Source organism: Elephas maximus, chromosome 18 (genome assembly GCF_024166365.1).
Source record: "Elephas maximus indicus isolate mEleMax1 chromosome 18, mEleMax1 primary haplotype, whole genome shotgun sequence".
NCBI lineage: Eukaryota > Metazoa > Chordata > Mammalia > Proboscidea > Elephantidae > Elephas > Elephas maximus.
In genome coordinates, this window is record NC_064836.1 from 29,256,490 (window position 1) to 29,272,766 (window position 16,277).

The 16,277-nt window shown below is 45.5% G+C and overlaps 1 protein-coding gene across 3 annotated transcripts in view; it reads left to right on the forward strand.

Annotated features, from left to right (window-relative positions):
• Positions 1 to 16,277, forward strand: part of URB1 (URB1 ribosome biogenesis homolog) — a 91,669-nt gene that overhangs the window by 60,015 nt on the left and 15,377 nt on the right. For 2 of the 3 annotated variants that reach the window (XM_049857779.1, XM_049857781.1), the window contains exons 25-30: positions 2,100 to 2,158; positions 4,390 to 4,583; positions 5,648 to 5,758; positions 6,272 to 6,335; positions 8,999 to 9,218; positions 9,624 to 9,726. In XM_049857779.1, coding sequence (XP_049713736.1) covers positions 2,100 to 2,158; positions 4,390 to 4,583; positions 5,648 to 5,758; positions 6,272 to 6,335; positions 8,999 to 9,218; positions 9,624 to 9,726 — 751 coding nt within the window. The remainder of the gene's footprint in view (positions 1 to 2,099; positions 2,159 to 4,389; positions 4,584 to 5,647; positions 5,759 to 6,271; positions 6,336 to 8,998; positions 9,219 to 9,623; positions 9,727 to 16,277) is intronic. The other variant, XM_049857780.1, reaches the window with a different exon arrangement.

Here is a 16,277-nt window from a genome sequence, read left to right on the forward strand (position 1 = left end):
TGTTAGCTTGTCTTTCTCCATGCTTTTATTTTTAACGAGTTCATGTGTTTATGTTTTAAGTAAATTTTTTTTGTAGGCAACATATAGTGAAATCATGCATTTTAATCCAGTTAGGTAATCATTATTTTCTAATTGGAGTGTTTAGACCATTTTCGTTTAATATGGTTTTATTGGTATGATTGGGTTTTCATCTGTCATTTTGGTATTCATTTTCTTTTTGTCTTTTTTGCTCTTTGTTCTGACTGGATGGCACCTGACAGCAACATCCAAGAATATTTTCATCATCCCAGAAAGTTCCCTTGTGCCCTCTCCCAGTCAATTCCCTTTCCTCCAAAGCAACCACTCTTCTGATTTCTATCACCATTAGTTTTGCCTGTTTTAGACCTTCAATTTAGTTTTCATTTATGATTATACTTTGAATCATACAGTCTAATCATATAGTTTGTACACTTCTGTGTGTCTGGCTTCTTTGATTTAACATGATGCTCTTCAGATTCATCCGGGTTGAGGAAACGAGTAGTTTGTTTCTGAGTTATATTCCGCTGTACGATGTCTACCTCTTTCCCTCCTGAATGAGTATATGAGGTTACTGTTTTTTTGTGAAAATAAAGGTAATAGATACTCATATTGCAAATATAAGCCGTGCAAAAAAGTATAAAGAAGAAAATAAAAAGCCCCACTACCCAGAGGCCATCCCATTACAAGTTGGGTAAATATCTTTCTAGGATCTTGCTGTATATGAATGGCATGTGTATCATAAAATTATGTATAATTTTATGTATAAAGGGGATCACACCATAAAAAAAATTTTTTTTTTTTTTAACGTGCTGTTATAGCCTGGCTTTTTTTTTTTTTAAGCACATAAGCATATTTACAGATTTTTCTGTGTCAGTGACTGTGGACCTTCACTGGCCTTGTTAGTGGTGTGTGGTGTTCCCAGGGTAGATGCACCATAATGCATTTATGCAGTCGTATGTTGCTAGACCTGCACATGACTTCCTCCCATGTTTTTGCTATTATAAAAAATGCTATGATGAACATCGTCCATGGTCCATCTTTGTGCATTTGATCAATTCTCTGCTTGGGGTAAATTCCTGAAAGAGGAACTGCTGGGGCAAAGAAAGTATGTATTTAAAAGTGTGATGAGTTTCAGGTGAGACTCGGTTGAGAGTCCAGCTACCCTTCAGTTTCCTTCAGCCTCTCCTGGCGCTGTGGTCTCCACTGCCCACCAAGAGCCTAAGCACATCCTGCCCTTCGCGAGTCTGTGTTCGTCCCCTTGATTTCCCCTTTCCTCTGAGCTCTTTGTGCATTCCTGCTGGGACCCAGTGACCTGGGCGCTGGGTGAAGGTTTCTACACCAGTGATCAGGGGGTCTCATTTGCTATTTAATAAAAAGCTAACTGCAAGTCAGTTAGCGCTTTCTGCAGTGATAAAAGAAAAAACAAAAGGACTACTCAGGAAATTGCCTTTGGGCATTTGGTGATCATATGCTAATAAAATATCAGAGCTTCCAGCGGAAGTAACGAAAGTAAGAAATAACTGCATGGATTGTTTGGGTAACTATTTTTTAAAAAAAATGTGTTGTCATCAAGTCAATTCTGACTCATAGTGACCCTGTAAGACAGAGAACTGCCCCATAGGGCTTCCGGGGAGTGGCTGGTGGATTTGAACTGCTGACCTTTTGGTTAGCAGCTGAGCCCTTAACCACTGTACCACCAGGGCTCCTTGGTAACTGTATCCCATATTTTCTGAATGACTCTCATTTTAATTCCGTGTTCTGCATTTTAGTTTTTGTTGTTTTAAGATCAGTCTTTGTTCTGCCACCTGCCCCTGTAAGTTTGAGCTATCTCCTGTTCATAAAACATCACATAGAGAGGCCTGAACAGAGGTGACCCCGGGTAGACTTACAGAACCTTAGAGCAGGAATAGTCGTCCGAGCTCCGCTTTTTCAACTCTCTGATCCCAAACTTACAGTGGGGAATCGAGGCCTAGAGAGGCAGGTGCCCTTTTGAAGGTTTCACAGCTCTGCGGGCATTTAGTAGTTTTTTCAATTAATTGAGGTGTCTCATGTTTATTTTTTTTGTTTCCTTTTTTCCATAGCTTTCACTTAATGAAGTTGATCCTGGTGATTGGCAGAAATTTGTGAAGACTGGGCTCAAGTAAGTTGCTTTTATTTTCTTGGTGCCATTTAGTAAAGGTGTGATAACGCGAAGCCAGTCTTACAGTTTGTCATTAACGTATGTGTAGAGCAGCAGGTGTCATCTCGTTTTAGAGAAAGAAGTTGTGGGCTGCTTAGAGGTTAGGTGATTTGCCAGTTGACACCAGTGTGCTTCTGCTGTTGACGAGAGAAGTGGCCCTTAAAAGAGTGAAATATTTTAAAGACACAGAAATGTGCAGCGAATAATGCAGCATCCTCTTTCCTCCCTCCCTGAAGGTCACCACTCCTGAGGTTGAGGTTGTGTTGTACCCATGTGGGTTTCTGTGCTTCGATTATGTGTCATTGTGTCTCTCCCCACAATAAGTCCTACTGGTTAGTGGGCTTAATATTTTACACGAATTCCCAGCCAGTGCACCTCGCAGGCAGCCACCACTCATCTGTCAGCGGAGGTTTGCATGTTGCTGCGATGCTGAACGGGTTTCAGTGAGCTTCCAGACTAAGACAGACTAGGAAGAAAGGCCTGGTAATCTACTTCTGAAAACAACCAGCCGGTGAAAATCCTATGGATCACAACAGTCCAATCCCCAACTGATCATGGGATGACGCAGGATCAGGCAGCATTTCATTCTGTTGTGTGTGGGGTCACCATGTGTTGGGGGCCAACTCAGTGGCAGCTAACATCATTCTGTGTATGTTTGTATGTTCCTTTTTTTCATTTAAATGTTTTTTATTCATCCACATTGATACATTCATTTTTTAATCATTTATTTTTATTGCTCTGGCACAGTCCATCTTGTGACTGCACCATAGTTTACCTAACCAGTCCCCTACCAGGGGACAGCTAGGTTATTACTTTTTCTTTTACAAATATTCCTGCAGTCAGCATCACAGCATCACAAACTCTGCCCCTGTGGCATAGTTTCTCAGCGAGGGGGCACTTGCTAGCTGTTAGTGTGGACACACCCTGGTTTTACCTGATGTTCACATTACTATCCAGAGTTGTTGAGTGAATTTGAGGGAGTTCATTTTTCCCTCATGGCCTTGCTAGTACTTGATGTGGTCAGGCGCTTTTGTTTTTGGCAGTCAGAGTTGTGAAATGGTGTTCGATTGTGGGTGTTAATTTCATTTCCCTGTTGTGAACTTGAAATGCTCAGAGAAAAATGCTTTATACCACAGGAGAGAAAAAAGTGAAGGTGAGTCAGGTATTGATTGACAGGCTATCACTTGCCATTATCATTTGCTCAGTCTTTGGTTAATTTGTGTTTCTAGAATGCCCACTGTTTGCTAAGTAATTCTTAACATTATTTGTATATGACTGCAAGAAGTTGGTCTTCCTAGAGCATGGTGCTTTCATTCTCTGGGTGGATTTTGAGGAGCTTTAAGGCACAGAAAAGGCACACTTCTGAGCCATTCAATGGGTGTTCTGAGCTGAACAGCAGGAACGAGGGAGCTGTGCTTGAACAGGAACTCAGGCTGACCTGGCGAGGTGGACCGGGAGGCAGAGAGGGTCATCTGTTCTCAGGCTCAGCTGTTTTCACATAAGCAGGAAGGTAGTTTTCTGTTTGTTGTCAAATATGTAAATACACATCAGTCCCTCCCTCGTGTTCAGAGGTGCACCTGGCCGTGGGCAGGCGAAATGGGTGGATGATAAAGCAAGTTTAATACAATGTTAACGGTAGAGCCTACTGATGGTCGCTGTAAGTTCTCAACTGTGAGGCATGTTTGAAAATTTTCTTAATAAAAGTTTAAAAAAAATTTTTTACTTGTTAAATAAAATTCTGTTTTAGTGAAGCTCAGGAGTCCCTGAATGGTACAAACAGGTAATGCATTGCTTCTTGTTGTCATGTGCCATTGATTCCATTTCGACTTAGAGCAAAGGACAGAGTAGAACTGCCCCATAGGGATTCCAAGGCTGTAATCTTTACGGAAGCAGACTGCCACATCTTTCTCCTACGAAAGCAGCTGGTGGGTTTAAACCACCGACTTTCAGATAGCAGCTGAGTGTCTAACCGTTGCGCCAACACCAAAAGTTTAGAGGTTTGAGTCCACCCAAAGCTACTTCTGAAGAAAGGCTTAGTGATCTGCTTCTGAAAACTCAGCCACTGGAAGCCCCATGGAGCACAGCTCTGCTCTAACACATGGGGCCGCCATGAGTTCGTGTTGACTTGGCAGCTGGTGGTTTTTTTTGTTTTGTTTTAGTGACACTCTATTCCTTTGGCTGTTGCCTTCTAGATCCCGATATCAGGACCACGCGTTTTTAAAGGCCCTCCATGCTGCCATACAGCTCTTATATTTGCCGGAAAGCCCGCTGTTCACGAAGCTTCTCCCCCTCCCCACGGTCCACGTGATGCTCACCCAGCATTCTCTGTTCTTGTCAAGTATGCTGAAGTCCCAGGGAGAAGAAAACCCAGACAGCCAAGTAAAAGGTGACCGTCTCCCCACCCTCCCATTTCATATACAGGTTTTACCGCCTGGTTTTGTCACCTAGCTGTGCAGTAGCGCTTATCTCCGTATGTTCTGTCCGTCCACACCCAAGAAATGTTTCCTTGGACAAACACAACGTAGACCCCTTTTCAAGGCGTCTTCTATCTTGCATAAATGTGTTTGAGGTCTTGATGCTTTATGGGTGAGTATTAAAATCGAGGAGTTATGTGGAGATTAAGAGGGGTGGGGAAAAAAAAAGTGTGGATGTCTGACCTGAGGGAAATTGTTTATGTGCATAAATCTTAATGGGAAGATTGAAACTAATCAAGGGAAAAGGGTTGAAACGTACCCGTTGACAGTTCAGTGCTAGAGAGAGCTTCAGTTAATGTCTAGGTTTAGGCTCCACCCCAAATTCAGTCAGGGTTTAATTAATGCCCACGAGTCCCCAGTGTGGTGTTGGCCCTGACAGATGCCAGAGAAGACGTTCCCAAGGTTCCTCCCTCTCCAAGCCATGTTCTGGTTCCAAAATCCATCGCTGTCGAGTTGATCCTGACTCACAGACCCTATAGAACAGTAGAACTGCCCCCTAGGGTTTCCGGGAAGCGGCTGATGGATTCGAACTGCTGACTTATTTGGCTGTTAGCGGAGCTCTAGAAATCACCACAAAGTCATTCTGTAAGAAACTGCTAAATTGAGGAGGGCCACAATCCAAATTAGTAGTGTGGGTGGCGGGAAGAATAAACAGGGCTTTGACCTTCTATTCAGGCAGGAGTAGAAATATTAGAGATTTTGGTAACATAATCACAGGGGAAAATGCTTATTAAAAATCTAGTGGCTTAAAGTTTGGGAGGAGAGTGGAATGAGACTACTAGCAGGCCTGTCAAGGACCCAGGAAGGGAGACGATTGTTGAGATGTGTTTGTTTAATTAAAATACAAACAAGGTGCAGGGAGAGGACAGAGAAGGATGTTGGAAGAACTGACATCTTTCCTGAAACACTTGGCCCTCAACTTGTTTTGAGTGTGCACCACCGCAGGGTTGTACATTTAAGTGCTATTTTCTTCCAGAAGCGCTCGTGGACCTGATGTTGACAGTGGTGAAGTTGTGCCCCTCTGTCTGTGAAAGCAGCCACTTTGCAGTGTTACTCGGGGCCTATGGTGCCACACTCAGCATCCTGGGTGAGGGTGTGACCAGGGAGTATGTGAGGAAGGGTTGTACATGACTTGCGAAGTATGTGAGCATAGGGAGTGTGACCAGGGAGTGTGTGAGGAGGAAGGTGTGACCCAGGGAGTGTGTGAGGATGGGGTGTGAACCAGGGAGTGTGAGGATGGTGTGAATCAGGGAATGTGTGAGGATGAGGTGTGGCCTGGGGAGTGTGTGAGAACGAGGTGTGAGCTGGAGGGTGTGTGAAGAGGAAGGTGTGACCCTGGGAGTGTGTGCGGATGAGGTGTGACCCAGGGAGTGTGTGAGGAGGACGGGGTGTGGCCCAGGGAGTGTGTGAGGAAGAAGGTGTGACCCGGGGAGTGTGTGAGGACAGGAGTGTAATCTGGGGAGTGTGTGAGAATGGATGTGACCCAGGGAGTATGTGAGGACAGGGTGCAATCTGGGGAGTGTGTGAGGACATGGTATTGTATCGTGAGGGGACGTATAAAGAATTCAGCTTCCTAAGCTGACCATCAATTGACTTCCAGACCAGAAGATTTTACTTCTCCTCCGGGCATATGAGAAGAACAGTGTCAGCCTCATCAGCTTCAGGTGAGCACTGGCCAGAGACCAGGGCTGACGCTCGGGACGTGAGCTCGTACTCAGCATTTTCTCCTTCCTTTTTGGTTCTCAGGACAGGGTGAAGTCCCTTAGCTCACACACGGGCTCCAGCGTAGGCCGCCCACCCTAGGATAGGCCCTTAGCCTACCCCAGCCTCAGCCGGCTGCCGTATCTTGGTTTGGTTTTGATTTTTCTGAAGCCCTTTCTCTCTTTTGCTTGACTTTAGATGGAAATGATGTGTGAGATGGGGGTTTGGGGGAGAAAAGTGAGGAGTGCCAACTGGACATTAGCTGCTCTCTCCCCTTGCCTGTGTGAGGGGGTCTGTCTGTCTGTCTCTATCTCTGCGTCTGTCTTGTCTCCTCTGGGTTCCCACGGGCTGCACCCTGGCCTCCTTGGCCAGCACACCTGGGCCTCGAGGGGCTGGGGCCGATGCATTTCCTTGTGGGTGCTGCTGGGGCTAAGAGGGGACGTGTTCAAATGTGCAGTTCGTGGAAAGCATTTTTGACTTCTCTCCTTTGCTGCCCTAGAGCCTTAGTTTCTCTTTATGTCTTGGGATCAGCCCCCTAACATCAGCCCAAGGAGTGCATGAAGAAGGGCTTTATGTCGCCACACGGGAAGCGAGCTGACTGGGCCAAGAATAATGGTTTAGGAACTGTCTACAGTAAAGAGAAGACTGTTTCCGTTGCAGCACACCTTTTATTTCAGGGTACAGTCTGTATTAGCCCAGAAATCCCCCTCCAAAAATAGATTAAAAAACAAAGACATCTTCTCAAGAATTCCCAGGTCTTGGTTAGGCTTTCTCCCCTTCTTCCTCTTACAGGCTGGCCTCACCTTGCTGCCCTATAGGTGGTGGTATGCCAGCTGTGCCCTTTCTGTATGGAACAGTCCTGTGTACATAAGGGAGAAGAGAGCATGTTGGAAGCAGTTTTTATCACAGCGAAGAGAGGGCTTCTCTAACTGCCCATTTTTGCATCCCAACACCCTCTAATCAGATATGAAAGGTCAAGTGAGTTGTCCCGTGAATAAAGGGTTAGAGTTGGCGGTGAAGGGAGTCCAGCCTCAGCTCCCAGGAGAGAGCATGAGTAGGGCGTGGACTGCTGTAGCTGAGAGCCCGGAACTCTCTCCTCGGGGCAAAGCGAGTGTCCCTCCAACATACATACTCAGACGAAGAGGAGGCTGAGTTTGGGGGTGTGCCGGGGCGCGCTGGGACACCCAGTGAACGGGTCTTTTGCCAGCGAGCCGTGCCTGTCCCACAGGGTGTTTAGTGTGCATCTGCTTCTGCCCCTAGAAACCATCGTCAGAGGGACACCCTCTTAAAAATGAGTATTCACTTCTTTAACTTGAGTAACTTGTTTACTTGCATAGAAACAAGCCTGTATTTAGAAGAATTTCAGTCAATAGATGTTTGTTGAAGCCCTGATGGCACAGTGGTTAAGAGCTACGGCTGCTAACCAAAAGGTCAGCAGGTCAAATCCACCAGCCACTTCTTGGAAACCTATGGGGCAGTTCTACCCTGTCCTGTAGGGTCTCTGTGAGTCGGAATTGACTCGACAACAACGGGTTTAGTTTGGTTTTTGGATGTTCAGCACTCTGGGCAATGCTGAGAGCAATGAGGCAGTCCTGCCGTCTGTTGAGGGTACAGGGTCCTCACACACTTAACTCTGTAGGTTGGCATCTGGTTCAGCCATGTGGTGAAGCGGCTGTACCGGCGCAAGGGCAAGGCCGTGCGTCTGTCTGGGGGCTGTCAGGGAGGAGTTTGGGTTGAGGGTGGCAGCGGAGCATGGGGCACCAGAGGAGGGGCCAGCAGGCACATAGCTTGGAAGTGGGAAAGTCAGAGATCTTAAGGGAATGGCGAGTAGGTCAGCTTACGTGGGTCGTAGAGTGGTGTGGGAAATAGGAAATGGGCCAGACAAGTTGGCTCGAGGCCCGACGTACCAGGCTGAAGCACTTCCATTTTTCCTCCAGGAGACAGCAAGCTGAGGGCCAGTAGACATTTCAGGCAGAGAAGTGGCCCTCATCCAAGCAGGGCTTTGAGAACGCATCCTGGCAGCAGTGGGGAGGGATTGGGATAAAGGAGGGAGGCCTGTGTCTGTTTCCAGGAGGATGGCGAGGTTGGCTTCTGTGGGCCACTGCAGTGGGGAAGGGGCAACGTGAATGGTACAGCAGTGTGGAGTCTTGGGGCTGGCCCAGGCAGACCTACTTGATCCCTGTCAGGAGTGAACAGGGAGAGGCCTGCAGCGTCATCGAGCAGCCGGGGCCCTGCAGCTGTGGTCTAGCTTGACTCTGGAGCCAGACTTTCCGAGCTTGAATCTCAGCTCTGCCACTTACCAGCTGAGCAGTTTTTCTAATTCTGTCTTTTTCCCCATTTGCAAAACGGAGCTAGTAATAGTACCTACCTAATGGGGTTGCTGTGAAGGTTTAGTGAGGGCTTAGCGTCATACACTCTGTACGGGTGTTAGTTTCTGTGATGCATCACCACCCCGTACTTAATAGGTTGCGAGGGGAGTAAGTGACATATCACCTGTAACGTGCAGAATAGCACCAGGTGCCTACTGGTTGCTCAATAAATGCCTCCTATCATGGGCATCGTCGTGGTTGTTAATTCTGTTCCTGGTGGGACCCTGTGACCAGTCGGCTCTCCTCTCTGGCTCTAGGGTGCTGCTGTGGGGCCCGGCAGCCGTGGAGCATCACAAGACGAGCCGGAGCCTGGGCAAGTCGCTGTGGCAGCAGCCGAGCGTCGGGGACATCCTCCGCCTGCTGGATCGGGACCGGATGTTAAAGACCATCCTCCATTTCCCCCAGAACCGGAAGCTGCTGCCCCCTGAGGTGCGGCCACACCAGCTGCTGGTCCTCCTCAGAGGACATTGGCTCCGGGTAGGGGGTGGAATTCTGCCTCCTTTTCCTCCAAGAGCTCCCGTTGCACCTCCAGCTTAACAGTGCCATGAAATACAGGCTTTGTTTTCCTTGTTGTAGTTTAACTTGTTATGTAAAATTCCAGCCATATACAAATGTACAGAGACTAGGCACCCGGATACTCATCACCAGGCCTCAGCAGTTACCAGCACTGGCCAAAGTTGTTTCATATACAGCCTCCCCTCCCCAAAGGATTTTGAAGCAGATTCCAAACGTGTCATTGCAAAAACCAATGCTATTTTTTTTTTTTTCATGCTCCTGAATATTCAGAATAACTTGAATTCCAGAAACAGTGGGTCAACATTTGCATGGTATTCACATTTATGAGGTTGAATAGTGCTTTTCTGTTGTTTTGGGCTATTTCAGGACGCACAGGAATTTATATTTAAGGACAGGAGCATAGTGGATCTCAAGGACCTTTATGACCCGTGCTTTCTACTTCATCTCTTCAGTGAATTGACCAGGCCAGGTAAACGCAGCCTTCTCGCAGTGGGGGGAATGTGCCTGCCCTGTGTGGCTCAGGCGTAACCACCGTGACTTCATGAAGGTCAATTTATCACCAAGAAACAGTGGCCTTAATTTTGAAAATAATTCTTGAAGAACGTTCAGCTGGATCTCACTTTTTGAATGTACTATGAACTTCAAAGCGGGTGAGCCTTGTTACCTTTGGGCAGTGGCAATAGTCCTTCCTCTCATGCGGCCTCCTGAGACACCCCAGTGGGAGTGAAAAGAGCATATCATTACTTCTTGGTGGGGATGAAAGTCTCAGCTCTCAGCCTGGCCATCTCTGAAACCAGCATGGGCAGGGGTGGCAGCCTGGGCTCCCCACTTGGCTTTTGCTGGCATGGGTTGGGTGGGGCCACAGTGTTTTCGTGTGGCTTTCAGCTGGAGTTGAGCAGTTACCTAAAAGTCAGATTCTGTCCCGCTAGGCTGCCTCTTCTCTGTTCCTTTGGCTAGAGAGAATAGGCTGTTGTTCGCGCATCTTTTCTCTGTGCCTGTGTTTTCCGGCTGGAGCCTCTTCAGCTGAAGCCTGGGCGACACGAAGCAAAAGAAAACCCAGGGACTCACCACCCTGTTGTTCCTGCCTTCTGAGGTCCCTAGCTGGCCTGCCGCCTTCTCTCCACCTTTCAGAGTCATCTCATGTTTGCTTTATATTTAGTATCCAAGGTTTTTAGTTATACTCAGCAGGAGGTAGAGGGAAAGGTATGTCCACTCCGTTTTCCCAGAGTCGGAATCTGATTTAATTAATTTTTAACAGTTCATAATTGAGATGGTCCCAAAGGGTGTACGGTGAACCTCTTCCCACCTGTCGCTGATTGTTACTTCCTCATTCTAAGGGCTTTTTGACTCTGGCAGGGGACAGGGGCACTGCCTTGACACCCAAGGGGGTTGTGCCTCGTTACCGGTGGGCAGGGGTGGGAATTCCAGCTCTCCACTAGGACTTGCATGTTCTTCTGGGTCCAGCTTGCTTTTTACGGCCAGTGATGCCTCCAGTCCAGCATGCAGGAAAGGAGTCGCAAGGACACGGCTGTGGAGGTGGTGAGTGAATGCATGCATTTTGCTTCTGTGCTCATTGGCACAGCCATGATGATACTCAGGGCTCCTTTCTGTGGACTTAATGGCCAAGGTAGATTTAGATGAATTGGGAAGACCACATCCCACTATTGGTCCTGTTTTTCCTTTTTTTATACACAAATGCTCTTATTTGTGAACAAATTCGCTGATCCTCATCCTGTACCGCCCTCAGAAAAAGATGAAGGAGGGCTGGGTGTTCACAGAGGTTTTTCCATCAACAGCCCTTTGTGTTATTGGCTCTAGCTCCCATCTCGATGGACAGTATCCTGTTGCTGAAGCTAGATTTTATCTGCAAGACAGCAAGGGACATTTCATGCAAATGTCAGATTACGATAATGGCAAAGCGATGCCTTCATTGCCCTGATGGCTGTATTAAACAGCAGATTGAGTGACCCAAATCTAATAGTGAGTGGCCCAGGAAGCTCTTCTGATCCCTCCCCCTAGCCTCTGGTTACGCCTGTTTCTCATCAAACGTGAAAATAGATTTTCCACAGTCTAAAAATACAAGATTGTTTGCCATTGTGACTTTGAGTGAATTATAACAAACCCATTTAGTCTGCTTCTCTGTCTCAGTAGAGCTTTAGGAGACAAAGCAAAGGCCTGTGAAATATTTAGTAGGAAATCAGTAAAATCAGGACAGTGTTTTTCACAAAATCTTGAATGTTGTACTTTTCGTTTTCTGCTGGGGGCCAGGGCACAGGAAGCCTTTTGTGAAGAGGAATGGTGTATACTAAATGGTGTTTCAAGTCAGCGAAATGTGCCAGTCACTGTTTTCCTTACCTGTAAGTCTCCAAATGCAACCTAGTGTAAGTTTTAGTGGTACAGTACATACAGGTAGAAAGGTTCACAGAGCATGTCAGCCCGAATCTTGGAAAGGGTTCGTAATAGTTCAGTACACTGTTTACACTAAAGTGATTCATATTGAAATGGAAAATTTTAAAAAGCACAGAAGTGGATAGAGAAATAGTACAAAAAATGTTTATTAAAATTTGCTAAAATTTTGCTACTTGTCATTCAGAGCAAAAAATAGAAACGTGATTCTTTAAACAGATTTTGTCATCTGATCAAAAAGGAAGCTTTTTCATCAGGACAGAAAAGTCCTAAATTAAAATGAGAAGTGGAACAGAAATCACAACAGAATAAAATGGCCAGTGTTGGCTAGATTTCTCGAAGCTGAATTAAGTCGTGAGGCGTTTTTACTTTTTTCTGAAAGTTTGTTGTGATTCTTTTTTCTCTTCCTTTGTCCTGGTAGGCAAGTAACACAAACAGTATTTTAAGTACACTTTCATGATGTATAGAAAAGTGCACAATCCTATTGTATGGCTTGAGCTTTGGTGAAAAATCTCCACCCAGGTCAAGAACATAGACAACGGTTCCCAGAGTCCCTTCCTAGCAGTACCCCACTCCTCCCCAAAAGGAGCCCACGTCCTGTTTGTAAATATAAACTAATTGTCCCCTGTGTGTTCCCTTGTATCCACCCATTGCCGTCGAGTCAATTCCAGCTTATAGTAGAACTGCCTCAAAGGGTTTCCAAGGAGCGGCTGGTGGATTCGAACTGTCAGCCTTTTTGGTTAGTAGCCATATCATTTAACCACTGCGCAACCAGGGCTCCTCTTTCGTATCAAGCTTCGTGTATATTCACACGATTCAGCCATGCTGCGTGTAGCAGAAGTTCTACACAGCATGATTTTATGTCCTGCGTGCAGGGTCTAGGTATTGCTAAACTTCTTGAAATCTTAAATTGGACATTTGCTTAGATTCTGTGTGTGGATACCATGAGTTGGAATTGACTTGATGGCAGCTAGTTTTTTGTTTTTGTGTTTTTTTTTTTTAAAACTAGTCTTCAGAGAAACCACGTTCCCACTACTCCATTCAGCCCTTTGCTGAAAACAGACACCTATTTTCTTAACCTTACTCCTTCCCTTCGCTGAGTCCTTGGCCGAGATGTGGGGCCAGCCAAGGCTGTTACTGATGGCAGTGACAGATAACTTTTTCCACAGTGAGTTCTCGTCCTCAGCAGAACTGGGCTGAGATCTTCAGCTTTGATTCACATACGCCACTAAGCAGCCAGACAGGGAGGCCCACTTGCAGTTTTCTGAGCCTCATCACCTGATGACGAGTGCGCAGGCTTCGTGGACACTTCTCATGTGGCAAGCCTCACCCCACAGCCTGCCTCTGGGGAACACTGTGTAGGGGGAGGCTTGAGGACCATTTCTCAATGCTACAACAGCACCAAAAACAAACCCGTTGCCATCAAGTCAATTCCAACTCACAGGAACCCGGTAGGCCAGAGTAGAACTGCCCCATAGGGTTTCCAAGGAGCGGCTGGTGGATTCGACCTGCGGACCTTTTGGGTAGCAGCCATGTGCTTAATCACTGTGCAGCCAGGGCTCTTTTGAGCACAGCCACACTGCCAGTAAATCCCACCAGAGCGTGGGGCAGTTTTATTTTAATCCTTGATCATTGTCCTGGTGAAGCCATTTTCATCTGAAGGCCAAACTGCTACTCGTGAGGTCCTCAAAAGAAAGGGAGTGGCCTCTGAAACTTTTTTAAATGGCATATTGTATTTTCGCCATCCTGAGGGCAGCTCTTTTCCATAAGTGTTAAAAAGCCAAGACCTCCACAGAGTATCAGCGATGACCACAAAACATGGAACTGGCTTTTCCGCGCAGACACGTGGAAAATCCATTTCTCTTAGTCTCAGTGATGACGGGAAATATCCCAGCCGGCTGAGGACCAACTATTTTTAGTGAGCGTGACGTTAAATATTTAGACTTTGTCTTTCTCAAATGCACCTGGTTCCCATGCATTTGCTGTGTTAGGTATGTAGGTGTGACTTCAACACATCTCTTCATTACCAAAATAATGTTTTATCCCAGTTTGATGTTTTTAAAACTTTCGGGTGTTTTTGTTTTTTTTTCTTCTATCAAAAATAGTCATATTAGAAATGAGAAAATTTAGTCTATAAGCTACTGGAGCCAGGGTCTTCCGATTATTCTTTTTCTGTCCTTTAAATCTATGTGTCTTGATATTTAAAGTGGGTTTCTCTGTAGGCAACATGTAGTTAGATTTGGCTATTACTGGGGTATAGAGGCCCATTCCATAGTCTCTGGGTGGTACAAATACTTAACACTCGTCTGCTAACCAAAAGGTTGGCGGTTCGTAATCCACCCAGAGGTGTGTCAGAAGAAAGGCTGGGCAATCTGCTTCCAAAAGACCAGAGCCTGGAAACTATGGAGTGTAGTTTACTCCGCGGCCAGGAGTCAGCAAAATCAACTCAGTGGTGACAGATGGGTATGTTTTTTTTTCTTTCATTTTTGATAGACCCACTTTCATTCATGGTGATTGTTGGCATGATGGGATTTGTAATTTCATTTCATCTCCTTTGTTGGTTTATTAGCTACAACTCTTCATTTTGTGTGTGTGTGTCTGTGTTTAGTGTTCGCTTCAGGGTTTATAGCGTACGTCTTCGGGGTACGTGGCGTACGTTTTTGGGGTGCGTGGCGTATGTCTTTGGGGTGCATAGTGTACGTCTTCAGCTCATTGCCATTTGCCCTCCAGTGGTGGTGTACCACCTCGTGTAGTGTGAGAACCTTATAACAATGTGGGTTCATCCCTCCCCTGCTGGCTTTTGTGCAGTTCTTGTCGTACATTTTATTTACTATAAGCCCCACAGTATGTTGTCATTTTTGCATCAAACTCTCTGCTATCATTTCAGGAGATTTAAGAAAAAAATTTTGAAGTGTTTTCTATTTTCCATATCGTTACCATTGTTGGTTCTCTTCATTTTTTGTGTGTAGACCCTGATTTCCATCTGGTAGTCTTTCTTTGTGCCTTAAGAATTCCTGGGGTTCCTTCCTGCTGGTGACCAATTCTTTAAGCTTTGTGCCTAAAAAAAACTCCTAATTTCATCTTAATGTTTGAAAGGTTTTCGTAGGGTATAAAATGCTAGATTGACAGGTTTTTTTCTCACTATACGTGCAGTCCCCGGATGACAAATGAGCTGTTCGTAACTGTGTCTTCAGGTCACATTTATAGATGAGTCAGAACCGGTGCATACAGTTCTTGTCTAGCCTGTGTGTAGTGCAAGAAAAGGCTCGAAGCCTTCACAGTGCTGTAAAAGCTGCACATTCAGCAAGCAAAGGTGATTGTGATGAAGAATTTGTTGTGAGTAGGGGTTGGTTCAGTCGTTTCAAAGTGAGGGCAGATTTACAGAATGTAAAAGAGCAAGGATGAGTTGTCAGGATGGGCTCCAGCAAAATGATTGTGAGGGTGGCACAGGACCAAGCAGTATTTCTTTCTATTGTACACAGAGTCGCTATGAGTCAGAACTGACTCGATGGCACCTAACAACAACCACAAGTTGTCCGTAAGTCAGATGCTTATAACCCGGGGACTGCCTGTATTTTAAAGATGTGTTCTGTTGACTCTGTTGCATTGTTTCTAACAGGAAGTCTACCGTCATTCTTATCTTTGTTTCTCTGTATGTTATGTGACTGCTTTTAAGATTTTTTTTAATCACTTTTCTGAAGCAATTTAACTATGATGTAATTTTCTTTATGTTTCTTGTGTTTGGGGTTGGTTGAACTTCTTAACTCTGGGTTTGTAGTTCCATCAAATTTGGGCAGTCCCCCCCTCCCCCTTTTTTTTCAGGGACAATTACATCACTGATGTTCTGGAATGTATTGTTTTATTTTCCTTTTTTCTCTGTGTTTCATTTTGGATGGTTTCTATTGCTGTCTCTTCATGTTCACTATTTTTTTTTTTTTCCTGCAATGTCTAGTCTGCTGATAATCCCATCCAGTGTAGTTTTCGTCTTTAGAAACTCGGTTTGGATTTTCGTATCATCTGTGTCTTTACTTAACATGCTCAATTTTCTTTGTAGCTTCTTAAACGTGTGGGATACAGTTAGGACTTTTTTAATGTCTTCGTCTACTGATTCTGTCATCTGTGTCATACCTGCTGAGTTGGTTTCAAATGGGAGATTTTTCTCTTCATTATGGGCTGTATTTTCCTGCCTGTTTGCATGCCTGGTGATTTTTGATTGAAAGCCAGACATTGTGAATTTTACCTTGTTTGGTGCTAGATGTTTTTGTATTCCTATGAATGTTTTTGAGCTTTGTGTAGGATACCGCCAAGTAGCTTGGAAACAGTTTACTCTTTTTTAGTCTTGTTTTAAGCTTTGTTAGGCGGGACCAAAGCAACATTTAGTTTGGGACTCATTTTGCCCCACTACTGAGATAAAATCCTTCTGAGAATTCCACCCTGTGCCCCGTAAATTATGAGGATTTCACCCTGGCCAGTGGGAACAGGAACTATTTCCGGGCGTGTGTGAGTCTGAGGATTGCTTCCTCCCGTCCTGGGTGGTCTTTCCCAGCCTCAGGTAGTTTTTTCATAGGCGCTTGCTGACTGGGACTCGTTTAAAGACTCCCAAGCTCTCAGTGC